A 16,112-nucleotide genomic window follows, 5' to 3' on the forward strand; every position below is an offset into this window, starting at 1 on the left:
CAGGAACCAGGGGAACTGAGGCCTTTTGGAGGAGACAGCGCTGGGGGGGCTGATCTGACACGATCCTTTCCATGAACAAGCCTTGCTTGGGAAGATCACCTGTCCTCCCTCCACTGCATCCTCAGCAGCTCTCCTCCTCTTCCTTGTTCCCTGCCCACCCCGATGGGCTGGGTCTTACCGTCCTTATCTGCTTGGGCTCCATATCCTTGGGCAATGGCAGGCATGAGCAGCGACCTGTGCCGGCAGGACAGGACAAACACCAGCATTGGTTGCTGCTGGCTTTTTCTGCCTCTGGTTCCTACGGTTTTCTGGTATGTTTAAGTGATGCAACCAAGCAGTAACAACATCTGTAAAAGGATGTCTCAAAGCAGATGCAGCCTGAATAACAGTTTATTAAATATTCATCCTCACAATGTGTAACAGGGTGGGGGTGGGGAGAGGAGGAGAGTGAGGAGATTGTGAAGGGAACTTAAAAACAATAAAAACCAAACCAAACCAACAAACAAAAAAAAAAAAAAAAAAAAAAAAAACTCAAGAAAACAGAAACTTTAAAGTAATTTATGTAAGGACTCGACTCTACAGGGAGAAATAACGAAAAAAGCCAATGATGCTAAAAAATATATACAGCTCTTTCAGTACTTCCCCAGCAGGATACAGAAAAAGAGTAAAATATACATTAAAAAGACTGTTTATAAAACAACCTCCAACAGAAAAGAAAAGCTAACAGAATATCAATGAACAAGAGAAAAGTAGAAGTAATCCCTTCTCATAACCAACAGCAAGGATTAAAATAATTTTGGTACTATCATAACATAATGGCATTTGTCTTATGCTGCTGAAGCATTTGTGATACTGTAAATTACTGAGTTATATTGGCTTATGCTTATTTCTCTTGGGCTAGCCACCATATAATAAAAATATAGTAACAATGCACACTTACACAATACTTCTCACTTCAAGAGTTCTTAAAGAAATACAGTATAGCAATTACCAAACTGAGAACCAGGAAGAGCAAATATTTCACTTTACCCAAGTCAAAGGGAAAGGACAAGAGCCCAGTCACTTCCATCTGATTTCTACTTTGAACATACGAACGTGCCCTGGTGAGCAAAATACAGACTGCCATAATGACCTGACTACTCTAATGAGCATTAAAACACAAAAATTCCATTAAACTCACCTGAGAGTAGAACAAACAAACACAATGACTAACTTTTCTCCTAGCTAAGTAACTGTAACTTATAGATTTTGTGATTAACAATTATTTCACAGAGATGTTTCAATAGAAAACATCTTTAATCAAGAGCTCTGGACCACAAAGAAGTTACCATGCACCAGCAGGCCTGCACTACCCATGCACATATATGATCGTAGACCGAAGTAAACATGAGGTAATTCAAGGCAGCTTTCTTTCAAGAAAAGCACGATTACCTAACTCACCTTCCTCAGTTTCTTAATAGGAACAGAGGGGCTAGGTACACTTGTAACCTATTGAATTTCACTGCCATTGCAACCTGAACTAAACTTCAGATGCCCAAGCAGGTGAGTTACCAGACAAGAGTAACTGCTTTTCATATGCCAATAATAGTTCCACATATGAAGTCTAAAATGCTCATTGCTATATCTTAGAATTGCACTGCACTGTGACACGAAACAACACAGACCTATGGTGAGTTTTGAGGTAGAGGTGCAACAGGATTTTAGAATACAGTGCTGTGTACCAGCTGATATATGGCATGTTCTGAGCTTCCATGACTACAGCATTAATACCCTTCTGGCACGATGTGTAAGAGCAAAAATCATACCTCACTGGTTCCTCAGTTAGGATTACAAACTCAATCAAAATTACAGATAAACTGTCAATATTAGATTCTCCAAAGAGAATGAAATAGAGGGCACACAAGAGTCATTGGAACTGGGGTTATCAAGGGGAGTCAGATTAATTGTAGTTATTTGGATGGTTAAAATTTTTCTTGCAAATTTTTTTTTAACTATTTTCAGTGACTTCTTTTGTGAAGTAATAGAAAGGTTGACCTTTCACATTTTGAAGAAAGAATCAATTTTCAACCCAAAATGTAGACTTAGGATTCACAGTAACCGACACATATACAGCTTGTATATATCATGCTTGTCTTTCTTTATGCCCAGTTTCTCAGCTGAATAAATCTTCCAGGAGAGTCCCATCATAAGCCCGGGTAGCAGAGCAAGCTGAGAGGTCATACATCATCAAAAAGCAAACTGGCTTGAAGGTGAGCTCACAAAATAGTTGATGGGGGATAGACAGCAACCGAACTATAATCTCACAATGAACTTCAACACTATGCTCCAATCAAAGGGTCAACTTCTCTTCTCCCAAAGGCAACATTATTTTTCCAATCCATATGAGCACATAAAACTTATCAATTCATGTATTTAACATACATATTCTGTAACTGTGATTCTCCCATGGAACTCTAACAATATTAAGCTGTGTTAAGTTTCTGGGTAACATCCCACATTCTCTATGAAACTTACTCCAGTCTTGGCAGACAAAGTATTATCCTTCTCCTCTACCAAATAGTTCTTCATAAAAATCTATATTTCTTGTAAGTGAAATCATCTTCTTGCTGCCCTTCTATTACTATAGACATTGGAAATCTCTTTTGGGCATGGCACTGTTGGCTAAACACACGCTGTTTGGATCAGAGTATTCCTCTGCCTCACTCCTTTACACTTGCTGCTGAATTCCTAATAAGCACAGTCACTAATATCTGAAGAAGGCCATTAAAAGACAGTCTAAACTTCTGATTAATTAAACCTAGATACCCTAGGACCACCCTTTATTGGTACAATGCCTCACACAATTAAGTTTTCACCCACAAGTGAAAATCCCCCTGTTTCTACCATACATACAACAAACACCACCAGACAGATTAAGGAGCACATTCCCTCCTGTGCTCTGTAACAGTCAATTTAGCTGCTGAGGAAAGGAAAGCAATGGCAGATAGTGGTCAGTAAATTAAGTCTCAGAGGATCTGGGATACTTCACTTAGTGTGAATTTCAGACAGCATCATACATCTTACAACCCCACCTGCATTTTTATTCTGCAGTCTTGGTTAACTTGGCAAAAAGACTGCCTGGTGAGGTGGTTAAGCTATCATTTCCTATTAGTCTTAAATCTACTACCTTTCCATTGCATTTTTGAGTCTGATCCCTAGAGGGAAAAAAACATAAAGAAACAAGTAAGGAAACCACACCTACATCCATGATAAAACCCATTGGCTCTCTACACATGAGCTGACTTCAAAAGGACTAAGGAACATGAAACACTGAGAAGACTCAGTGTTTGGCAATGCAGCAGTGCAGAAACATGCCCAAAGCGGGCAGTTTGGGTCTGAGAAGCAGTAAAGATGTCTCAGGATGTAGTTTCAGATACAGGTCACCAGCTCTAAGCAAAAGCAGCACCCACAATCTTTTTCCCACCCTCCCCATCTCCATATAATAGACGATATCCATGATTTCACATACAAGTATGACTTGCAGGATGCATACAGCCACTCCCTTTCTGCGTTTGGGTTAGGTTTTTCTTGGACCAGTGATCAGTTGACCCTACCCTCTCCAATGTCATTGAGTCACCAGCAATGGATTGAACAAGACTGCCAGGATGACAGCGAAGATGTAGGAGCTGGCTACCTTTTTTTTTCATGCAAGCTTCCAAGCAACATGAAACAGCATCTGCAGTATTCATTGGTTTGCAATGCTTGATTTGACTTAATTAATCCAACTGACATAACCCTTCTGGGCTGCAAGCACAACCTTCAGCAGTGCTCAGAAAATACAGCTCTATCTCCTTAGGTACAACTCACATGGCTTTGCATCATGCCCTGTGAGTTAGGTCCTTCCTGGTTCTGGAGTCAGATCTTGATTCTCTTTCTGAAGAATATCCTACATTTACGGCACTGTAAAGCAACCAATGAATTGTACCAGCAGTGATTCTAACACCTCAGTATCACTCCTGAAGTGATGCCTACTGCAAGATGAAGAAAACCAACAGATAGTAAAAGAAGGGCTTTCTTTGCAGAAGAGATTGATACATGTGCACTGTCCATACGCAACTTGTTTCCCCAAATCAGTCATGCTAAACATTAAGTAATTCAGAAAACAAATAAGTAATTGAAGGAAGCAGAATTCACAAATGACAACAGCAAATACCAGAAGTGCTCTTTCTTCTACTAATACAAAGAATGTACCCAAGCTGAATGAATCACCGCAAAACAGTTCCCCATACAGTCACAGAGCACGCTTTGTCACTGAGACTATTCTCAACTGAACGTGAATAGGTATTTTTGGAAATCTTTAAAAATAAAATATTTATGTCACTATTACCCAGGCTGAAGTAAAACATGTTTATGTATGTAACAACATAAGGATAGGATGGCATTCTTCAGATATGAGACAACAAGATAATTTGGCTGGCTATGAAAGACACAGAACAATATTGGCTTGTTAAAGGCTTTTGTCATTTCAATAATTTCTTTTGATAATTCAGTCATGATAAGTGATTCAAATGGAGACAGATCAAGAAGAATTAGGAGGAGAATTCAGAGTAGGATATATAATCCTTCAGTGATGATTTGAGAGGACAAAATGCAGGCAAAGGAACAGATGAGACTGCAGATCTGGAAACAAAAAGACTGATGAAAATTAGTGGTTCATCATTCTCTGTATTTGAAGATTGATTGTGGGATGTAAGTCCCACATTTATATCTCCTTTTAACAAAAGCTTATGGCCCAACTCAGCAAATACTTGAGAAAGTGCAACTGAACACTAAGTCAGACACATTTACCAATTTTTAGAAACTGGGCCACATTCTGCAATGACTAGCAGGACTTTCAAACCTCACACTGAAGCCAGTCAACACTATCCATCCTAACTTCTTAATAGTAGCCACCAGCTAATAAATTCTCTACCCAGTGTCTATTACCAATATATTAATCCAGCTTCCATGCATTTTTGTAACGAGAAGTATTACTTCCAGAATAGTTTTTGGCACAGACAAGAATGAAGGGTTTTTTTCCTGCTGAAGTATCCCACCTTCAGCCTCATGGGGAGAGATCACCTTCTTCACATCCTCTTTTGAAGCTGATAACTGACAAGACAAAGGTTTTACTGCAGCCCAAAAGATCTAAAGCTGTAGGTCACTGGAGGATATTAAATGATAAGCAAATTCACATTTCTAAAGTAATTCTCCCAATTTATTAGCAATGCTAGCTCCTGTTCCACAGTAGGGGAGATAATAATGAAGGCTTGTTAAAGGGCAATGCGATATCTTTTATGTAATGTCTTTTTTTCATTTGTGATAAAGTCATTAAAGCAGCACTGTGTCTTCCTGAAGCCTCAAACAATAGACTGCATTAAATGTCCTGTGCAAAATTAAGGACAGTAGTTCACTGGAAAAATAAGCATGTGTTCTTGCTAATGCTGATGGCCTTCTAAAAATCATTAAACTACTCTAAATTGGCGACAATAAAACAATGCAGAACTGTTTTAACTTTTTCCAAAGCAAAGAGAAAATCCATTTCCCTTGTAAATACTTCTTTGTTCCAAATCTAACTAGCAACCCCTATCTCATAAGGCAAGTCTTCCTTATGGACTGCCTAAATCCTATTCTCCCACAATGATCTAACTTGAACTCAGTGTCTTTTAAATCTGCGTCGGTAAAGGTTTGTCTTCACGGCACCGATACAGGCTGCAGTTCCAGAGTCCTGCTCACCTCTTCTCCAGTCACAGGCTCCAAAGATCTAGTGCATGGGGCGTAGCTGAAATGTCAGCTCCAATTTCCTTTCAGAATCAGCTAGAGACCGGGCTGCTTTGCAGCTGGGAGTAGTTCACACAGTTTCATTCTCCCAGGGCTACCCTAAAATCTCAGCTGGACTACACTTTCTTTGCTTATTCCTTCTGCGGTATTGCATTTTAAACCCACCTTCACTTGCTCTAGATAAGCAACACTTGTGCAGTGTAAGGACTGAAATACTACTATTTAAGAAAACTTCTTAAAACTTTTCAGTGGTATCAGCAGCCCTGGTGTGGGCAGAGCACCCAAACACAGTGAAAGACACAGAGGAATCATGAAACAAAACAAAACAAAACATTCAATACAAAACAAACTTTAACAAAAGTTAAAGATCTTAGAGCTCATGCACAAAGGGTAGAGAAGAACCTTACATTATACTTAATCTCTTTTGCAGAAAGACTGAAGTCTCCAATAAGAAAACAAGAAACAACAAGGGCATATTGTCCAGCTGATTGATTGCCTAGCTTGGTATCCAAATACAGCAGGAAATGCTAGTGTCTGCTCTGTCCTGGTTCTCATCTACATCATGGGTGACTTCTACTACCACCATACATAGTCAAGAGACAACCTGGTGAAGACCAAGTTGCCCAGAGCAGTACAGGGAAGATGAATTTCTTATGAATGAAATGCATATGGCCAGATGGTGCCTATTTCACCACAGCTGTATGTCACAAAAAAGTAAGTGAAAAAGTAACTTAAGGTTAAAGGCTGGTGTTGTTTATATAAAAACTTCTTTTCTCCAATTGTACTTTCATTTTGGTGCTGTAGGTATAAAAGGAAAGGTAATGTTCCTTTTTTCTGAGTTTTTTTACTTTCATGTTGTCAAGGTATTGCAATGATCATTGTTCACTTTAGAAAAAAAGCTAAGCTAGGTACTTTCTACTTCTTTAGTCAATAGATCAAGGGGAGGACCAGCTGGGTGTGCAACACAGTCCTGCATTCATGAATGGCCAAACAACACCCAAATTCCCCCAGCAAGGTCCTGTCTGTGAAGCCCACCTTGGAGGCCATGAATCACAAGGAAGAGTTAACCAAGGCACAACTACAGAGAAAACACCTTTTCTGGATGACATATTCATGTGTCCTGCAGAAAAGCATCCAATATTCCTACAAGAAACAGGCATATATCCTTAAAAAATTCTTTAAAATCAAGAAGATGTTTATTTGAAATATGGACTCATACTTACAGCAGAGACAACTCAAAGCAGTCCTGTAACCCTTCTAAGACAATAGCACCCTAAAGCCTCATGGGGAAAACATGGTAACTCACTGTTCACTGGTCTGATAGAGGAGTGCTCACCATCCTGGTTGAGGGCCACTGGTGCTCCAGACCCTGTTGGTTTCCCTCCTCCACAACTGATACCACCTTCATGATTCTCCAATCACAGATGAAACACTTCTTTCATAACCCTTAAGCCATGTCTCACTTTTGCCCTTGCAGCAAACCTAGAGCCAACAGCTGACACCGAGCTGGAACAGCAAAAACCCAAATGTTTTCCTCTGGGTTTTGGAAAGGTTTGTCTGGTGTTCAGCTCTGAAGTGATGAAGCTTTGGCTATTACACTCAGAAGACTCAAAATGCCATCTTAGTTCCCAAATTTTCAAAGTAGAAGTCACATCTTGCTGTACACACGTATGCTGTGATGGAGGCGTAACTCTAGGGACTTTGGGTGCTGTAACAACACAGGCAGAAACCACAATTTCAAATTCTTACAACTTGGATCACACTTCAGTTCCCACTTCTTGCCTCCCAGTTATGATATTCATCTTCCCAAACAGCTCCACGTGCTGATTTTGGTAATCACATCCTTCAAACACTTGTCTCTGTTATGTATACCAACATCTACATATTCAAAGCAGTCTCCGAAGTACATGCCAAACATCTGTTTCAACCAGCTCTCTTTAGAGTTTAAGCTGTTTGCTGGAAAATTGCCATCCTAATGGCCAGCTCCCCTGTTAGTGAACTGGAGAATTCATTTTGTATTTATTGATTGTTCCCTAATGAAGAATCATAAAGGTGCCAGAGACTCTTGACCAGACACTACTTAATTAGTACCAAAGTGCATAAAATTCCAAATCAAACGAGCTCTTTGTCCAATGGCTCAGTCACTGGGGAAAAAATGACATCATTTTCTGCTTATACAGAAGTCCATAAAATTTTATTAAAAAACTCTAAGGAAATTAAAAAATTATATAGATCATTCATTTCCTTTCAGTTCCTAAGACACCAAATAGGTCTTCCAGAATCAACTCACGCTTTGCTAAAGGAAGTACTCTTCATAAAGGACCCAGCAATATGTATCATGCACAGAATTTATTTCAAACTGAACAAAGGCAAATGCCAATGGAACCTTTGTCTTCTGAACACTGTAGAGAAACATTTCTGTTACGTACAAAGGCATAATGCAAAGCATCCAGAAGGTATTAGAAATGGATCTGTCTTTTCATCATCATGGCTCATACAATAGTTCAATTTTTACATTCCCACCAACTACATTCATGGAGTAATTGTAATGGAGTAATTTCTGAGGGTATTTGGTGTCAGGAAGGCAGAGGTGAGCAAGAACTTGATTAAATGCCAACCTTTTTCTCCCTCTCAAAGCCTCAAAAACGCCCTGAGTAACTGGTATTTCCTTGCAAGTGTTTCAAGTTAAGTCATCCTGAAAGTTAATTCCCTCTCTTCCATAGCACTTAAATTCTCAATTAAATAACTGAGAAAATAGCAGAAAGGGAAAAAGCCAAGATACAGAATTAGGCAAAAGCCCTTCCCTACAAGGCAATAGCATTGCTGCTTCTATTAGGCTGCTTGTTGAAGGCATATGTCTTCAGATTAGTAAAGTGGGTTAGGTTCTTTGGAATAACATGATGTATACAAGGAAACAAAGTTTCATGATAAAAAATCCATTAAATACAGATACTCTTGCTGTAATCTACAATCACTTTACCACATATGCAAGAAAATACCCTCCCCCATTTTCCTAAAAACTGTCACTCCAGTGCCAAGTTCTGCAAAAAAATTCAAAATCCAATACATGCTCTGTCCAGTATTCAGCAGTTGACATGGCATCAGCTTTAACCATCTGAGGCTTCTAGTCTTCTTAATCTTAATGATAAACAAGTGCATTTCACCAGAGAGAGAGCAGGTTTCCACAAACTGAAACTGGAATAGGACAAGCATATAAAGGATGAAACAACCACAGTACAGCAAATATCCCCAGAAGGCAGAATAGGAAACATACATACATACATACATGGACTTCCCAGACATATGAATTTGGCTTCCTTTACTGCAATCTATTCCTTTTTCTTTTATTAAACTGCACCTTTTTTTAATAGGTGTAAAATTTCACCAAGAGCATCTCAGCTATCCCAGATGATTTCAGTAAGTCATCTGCAGAGTTTTGTTCTGTGCTCCCAGCAGATCAGACTAGATGCTCACCAGTACAACTCCCAAGAAAATATGCTCCAGAAGAGTGGAAATAAAGAAAAACATAGAAAAGAAAATGGGAGGGACAGCTAACCACAGAGAATCTGGGGAAGGGTTACCAGAGTGAGGTCACACAAACCTCTGCTTACCCCTTGCTCGGATTCCAGCAGCTCTGTTTTGACTCTGACTGCCGGCATCCCATCAAGCATTAACATTCTGTTCTCAAAGGCGCTGATATCCTAAGGCAAAAAAGGACAAGGTTAATCAAAAAATTATGAAAAGAACACTTGCTTCAATTCATTGGTTTAAGTTTCTGTGATACTATAGAAGTATGCTTCTTTCAGTGGAAATTAACGAGGAGGATATAATAGTAATTTCAAGGAGTAGCTGCCAAGTTACTACTTCTGTTAAAACAGTAAATCATACTTTCAGTTATCCTTAAAAGAGAACTAAGCCTTTGTAAGCAACAAGGGAAAATCATCTCCAATTACTATTTCATAACTTTAAATTAATCACACAGGTACACGTATATGAATTCCTTGCTTTAGAACTGAAGAGGAAAGCAGTGGTGTCAAACAGTTTGAAGGTTTTGGCAGTATACTTAGGCATAGTTGATTTCAGTCAAAACATTTGTACTTCTGGTAGAGAAAGCACAGGCTTGTATGGAGAGACGTTACAGTGAAGGCCTGTACCCACACACATTATAAATCAACACACATCTACGATTCCACAAATTTCTTATCATTGTCTTATAAAGTTATCAGCATTTGTCAATGAAAATCTCCACACACCTCTGAGACAAAGACATAAAAAAGCAAGTTAAAAACATACACTGTCCATGTAGTTATGTGTAATATATGCCAAGAGCTTCAAGATGAAGAAGAATTTGCAGAACTGTACTTCCCTGAATCAACATTCCTGCTGTGAAAGTTCTCATCCTGCTGTTACTGGAGCAGTTTATGAAGACATACAAAATAACCTCTTGTGCCTTCAGTTCAAACAGTACCTCAACCTGAACCAATTTTTTCTCCAGCCAAAGCTCAAGGCTGGTGTTTCAAAGCAAGTGTCTTCAGCTGCCCTTTAGTTTGGACAACATGGAGAGAATAAAAACCATTTTATCCTTCAAGCTAGAATGGGACCTTACAAATCCAGACACTTTGGTCAGTGGTACAGAAATGCAGAGACATCACGGCTGTTTTTCAAACAACGTAACTGAAGCACACATCACTTACAAATGACTCATTCACAGTAAGTTATTAATCTGCAGATGTGTCTGGAAGGCCAAGCTCTAGACTGGAAACTCACCTCTGCTCTGGTACCTCGTAGTCCTCAGTAACTGCACCAGAATGGAAAAAAACATTTTCCATGTGTTTCACAGGCAGCAGATCCGTTCAGCACTGCGTAGCACCGTTATTCATAAGGAATGCATTCACAGCCTTCTTACCATGGTTGCTTCAGCAGAATTTTAAGGAAAATGGTCTATCCTAATGGAGCTTCCAAAACACGCTTTAAAAACTTAAATTATTTTAAATGTTTTCTTTTTTTCCAATCAATACACCTCATCCCAGGACCTCTACTTTCCAGGATATAAATACTGCAGAAACTGTTTATTTTTGTATATTCCATTACTGTAATTTAAATAACATGTTGAAAAGAAGGGAAACTGATATGCCCATGCTCCAACATGGTGCCACAAGCAGAGAAAATGACCTGCTTAAAATCTCTGTCACCCTCACTTTGAACCCTGTGTATTTTAGCACTCAGAGCTGTGGTTACTTACTACAGGACAGGCAGAAACTTGATGGTGAAACAGATAAGAAAGTGCAATCTCTATTTCTTTGCTTTAAAAGTAGATTTAGATAATTCATAAAAGCTCTAAATGCTTAGAGTTATAAAATTTCAGATCAAACAAGTAATTTTCAGCAGGACACCTCTGCATTCAAACATATGAGAATGAAAACGAGTCAAGCTATTGAGATGTCCCAGTCCATGCTATGTTACTGCTGTGCATTTACCGTACTTTTTAAGCTTGACACAACAGGAAGAGGAAGAAAAACAAGTCCTTCCTATGTTTGCTGAGCAAATTATTTTGTGCACCTTGATCTTTATTCAGTGTGAGGCATGAGGTGGAAAAAAAGCAGGAAGGGTCTCTGATGCCACAAATAAGCTGGATGAAATTGTGCCTAGCTTTACATCTTTCTTCCCAGCAAGGGCAGCACACTGTTTACTTATTAGCAGCAGATCTCAGGTGTCACTGAGCCCCATCAGTTTGGATGTGGTTTGAGGTGGATAAAGAGCAGGAGCCAGTGTGGCACTCCTGGCTCCCCCAGTTCCTATTCTGCAAGTTGAGAGGTCCCTCTGCTTTCTTGATTTATAGGCAGCACAGTTGAATTTTACAGCGAGATCAGGAATACACCATCATCAAACATCCCTTAGGCTGTTTAGCTCACAGACAAAGAAGGATGAGCTGATACTGCATCGTGTCCCTGAGGAAGTTTTACCCGCCTGAGCAAAGGGACGAGGCTGGCTTACTCAGGAGGCACAGGCAGAAGGAGGGGGGAAGACAAAGCACCACGGAGGAAAGGCAGGTTTAATGAACTGTTAGAATCTGATTAGAGGCTAATGTCCCTTTTAGTGCTTTGTACCAATTTACAGCTGATATACTTGAACCATTTTTCCCCACTGGCGGTGATAAACTCATTAGTTTTAAAAATGCAAGCTAACCAGAGCCTTTGAAGTTTAAAACTGATAAATCATGAAAACCTGACTAGTTCATGTACCATTTAACACATTTACATTTAACTAAATTTTCGCAGTGTTTGTTTCCCCTTTTGTTCTCTAAAAATCTTATTTCTTAAAAGCAGCCTTTCGAGTGCTGGTCTGAAGAGCAAATACTCTGGCTGCGAACAGCTCCGGCTTTTGGGTAATTTATAATTCACAGGAGCAATAATCACAGGAGTAAATTATTTCCAAACTATTTGATCTCTTCTGCATTTATAACTTGAAGTACATTGTGTGACACATCTGGGGGGCCACTGCTGAGTAGACCCAGTCTGTGTACCACCACAGGGATGACACGTTCAGCCCAAAGTCACCCAGAGAGCTGATCCTTCCAAATGGCACTCTACTGCTATAACCAGTGCTTGCACTACAGTATGTTCAAAGCCATGCAGCAAACATGCAGGTATAATTGTTGAGGTTTGCATACAGTGAGCTGTCACCTAAGGCAAAGGGGCTTGAGTTACTCCCACTGGGGCTGGAGATACAACTGAGTTCTTCCAGGAGCTTCCAAGGTCAGACAAGCAGATGGAGCACCCCCCACCAGGGAGGCCAGGCTGCTCCAGTGCCCACATTAACTGATGACACTCATGAGACTCACCGGCAGACATTGGTGACGCGATGTATTGAGTCAATGCGTTATTCAGGCCACTCAATTCTCTTCATCAACTGTGGTAGCTAACTTCCAGCCCCCAAAATTGCTCAGGTGAAGGATACCTTAATTCGTGCAACAGCCCTTCCTTCTCTAGTCTCCCACCTCAGTCCTCCTGGTGGACTCCTTTCCCACATATGCAGTAATAGCAGATGTATACATAGCAGATGTAGGTCCTAAACTGGGCATACAATCAAGCCAAACACTGCGTGACCTTACCAAAACATCTGTTCTCTTGGATGAGTAACTCATCCTCAAAGAGATAATGCTCTCTTTCCCAGTGCCAGCCGCTGGAACCTGCCACTAATCACGTTAGGCCATTTATTCCCTTGAAATATTAATTAAAAACACAAATCATACCCAGGTCCGTATGGGCAACTGCTATTAGAGCAGTTGTTACACAAGACAGATAAGCTTTCAAGCTTACAATCTCTTCTGAGAAGCTGTGGCAATCAGTTTAATAACCAGACTCTCCCCGCTCCTAAAAGGCCTCTATTTTCAGCACAGCACCTCTACAACCATCACTGGCATTTTCTTAATGACGATGACTTTCCGTTGCAACTTTTAATCAAATTATCTTTGGCTACTTTAGAGGAAGAAAAAATCCCCAAAATCTCATTACCTCATGCTGATACAAACCCCCTCAGCACCCTGTAGTGTTTATTTAATTATGAATTACACTATTATGACATTTGCCATCCACAAGAAGTGCTAAGGTTTTGTAGCCAAGTTTTTCATTTGGGCAAGCCATACATTTTGAGAATCACACTAGAAACTTTTAACAATCACAGAGGATCTGATACCACAACTGATCTCCTGTTCCAAGACACTACCTAAGACACCCCTAAACCCCCTTTATGATTTCTTCTAAGCGTAAGATGACAGAAACCAGATATCCCCACCCCACATCACAGTTGTCTCTCCTACTGTCCAAAATTTTCACACCTAGCTGCTCAGCACTAAAGCATGATAGGCCCTACTCCAGGCAACTCCAGGAAGAACATAGTGAGCTCAGGCTTCAGAGCACCCAGAACTCAGACCTCACATTTCCTGCATCAATTGACAAACATTTACCTTACTGTGAAAGGAAGTCTCCTCCTCTTGTTTCACTCATGAACACACAGAGACAAGGTAGATGATGATGGTTACTGCTGTCACTAATGAAAGGCTTAGTCTCGCCAAAGAGCTGCACACTGGTAAGACAGAGACACTGATGGTTCAGCCTTCTCCACGATGACCTAAAAGGTTCAGCTGACAATTCAGTCTTCAAAACTCTGGTGGGCTTGACCTTAGCCATCTACCATATGCCCACCCAAGCCACTGTTGCACTCCTCCTCTCCCTCAACAGCATAGGGGAAGAATAGAATACAGAAAAGCTTAGGAGCTGAGATAAAGACAAGAAAATCACTTACGAGGTACGGACACAGGCAAAATGGACTTGATTTGAGGAAAATTAATTTATTGCCAATAGAGTTGGATAGTGAGAAACAAAGATTAAAACTAAGCACCTCCACCCCCATCTCCCTTCTGCCCAGGCCCAGCTTCATCCCAAATCTTCCTCTTCTGTACAAACTTAACTTCTAACATGACACATTTCGATTTTGAGAAATGAAGTATCAGTTGGGGGAAGAGCAGTCTCAAATTCAGCATTCAAGCTACAGCAGAAAGTTTCAAGTTTAAGGGGAGTACATTTGAACAGCTAAGAGCCATGAACAACCTTGAGGTAGTCCTTCTGTATCAAAGCTATGACACAAAACTTCCCCTGCCTCATCTAGGTCTTTTTACACAAGTTTTCAGTACATGCAATAATTTCTTAATTCATCATTATATTCTTGAAGTAATTTTTGTTATAACTATGTTCTTGATAGTTCATAAACACAAATTTTTATAAACACAAATTTTTGTATCTTGCTTTTTTTATACCGACATCTTAGAAACACCACTGAACTAACCACGAAGTAACATGTGTCAGTTATATGCCCTATAAATAAGATTACCTTGTTGATTTTTCCGAACACGCATACCCAAATTCATATTATTCTCGTTGCTTACATTACTACACTGAAGTTATTCATCAGTCAAAGCAAGAGAAAGCATAACACATCAAGGCAAAAAATGTTAAGTGATCCACTCGAGGTAAAGCAGAACCTTTTAAGGGTATGACTAGAAAAGTTTTCCAAAGTGTGAAATTGTTTTTTTTTCTCTTAGCTTCAAGGGATAATAGAAGAATGAAAGATTACCATCTCTTATCTAATATAACAATCTCCATAGGGAGAGGAAGCCAAGGAAAATTGTTGACTAACTCAGTTTTCTGAAGACCTTTATATACACCATACAATGAGATTTGCTATTCAGTTAAAATGCAGTTTTCTCTAGGATGAAACGTACCAGTTAAAGAAACTACATTCATGTGGCTAGAAGAAAATCACTTAACTGGGAGTTCTGCCAGGGAATTGGGAGTAACAGCCCATGTCTTGCCATAAGATCTTCATCATATGTAATTATATCTATAGCTGTGTGAAATGTTCATAATGAAAGCAGAGATTCCGGTAGTTCTGTACTTTACTCTGAACTTGAATTTTCAGTCAAATTCACCAGAAAACTACAGTTTGCCTTTATTGATGCCTCAAGGAAAGCCAAAACAATTCACGTGAAAAAAGTGAAGTAAAGCCTTCGACTTCTTATCATTTTCATATGAAACCGGGTGGGGTTGATTCAAGTTCGTTTCAATTCAAAATGAAATTTCTTTGGTGAGAAGGGACACAGACATTCAACTGCATGGCATCCAGGGAACAGGGAGGCATCCCAGCTCTAAGCTTTCTAGGAAGGCCTCTGAGTGTGGTCTCTTATTACAATTGTGCCTGCCAGGTAGAGCCCAGACTTCAACAGCAGCTGTGACTTGATGCTGTCAGTGCCTGAGGCACATACACGGGTTGGTCTTCAGCTCACGCTGCCCAGCTCAGATCCTCACTAGAAGTACCAGACCATGTCCAGCTGTATCCCACTGCCACCAGTACAAAGATGTACACGTGCAACACAAGCATCTCAAATTCCTAGTCCATTTCCCAGATCTCTAGAAAAAAATAATACTAATTTTGTAAACAGAAGACTTCCAAAGTTATGAAGTACTCAAATCCCTAAGGAAATAGCTATGTTGTAATTTGCAATATATTTTTACAAATCTGTCTCAAGGAAAAGAATAGAGACAATATTCAGTGAACAGAACAGAGATCTCAAATTTTGTTGCTAAAATCTTTTTTATTAGTTTGGGTTTAAGTTAGTTTTAGAGAATATAAATAGAACTGAAGAGATGTGGTCAGCTTCCAGGTGACAGAGGATCATCAAGTGCATTGGCAACTGGAGGCCAATCTGCTATTGCTCAAACTCAGCAGGCAACCCTTTCAGCTTTGACAGCTTAAAA

At 39.8% G+C, this 16,112-nt stretch overlaps 1 protein-coding gene across 6 annotated transcripts in view; it reads right to left on the reverse strand.

The window, feature by feature from the left end:
- KLF12 (Kruppel like factor 12) overlaps positions 1–16,112 on the reverse strand; it is a 236,074-nt gene that overhangs the window by 137,173 nt on the left and 82,789 nt on the right. For 5 of the 6 annotated variants that reach the window (XM_039548631.1, XM_039548400.1, XM_039548559.1 and 2 more), the window contains one exon: positions 9,411–9,500. The exons of the other annotated variant lie outside the window; for it this stretch is intronic. In XM_039548631.1, coding sequence (XP_039404565.1) covers positions 9,411–9,500 — 90 coding nt within the window. The remainder of the gene's footprint in view (positions 1–9,410; positions 9,501–16,112) is intronic. 6 annotated transcript variants of the gene reach the window in all.

Source organism: Corvus cornix, chromosome 1 (assembly GCF_000738735.6).
Source record: "Corvus cornix cornix isolate S_Up_H32 chromosome 1, ASM73873v5, whole genome shotgun sequence".
Classification (NCBI taxonomy): Eukaryota; Metazoa; Chordata; class Aves; order Passeriformes; family Corvidae; genus Corvus; species Corvus cornix.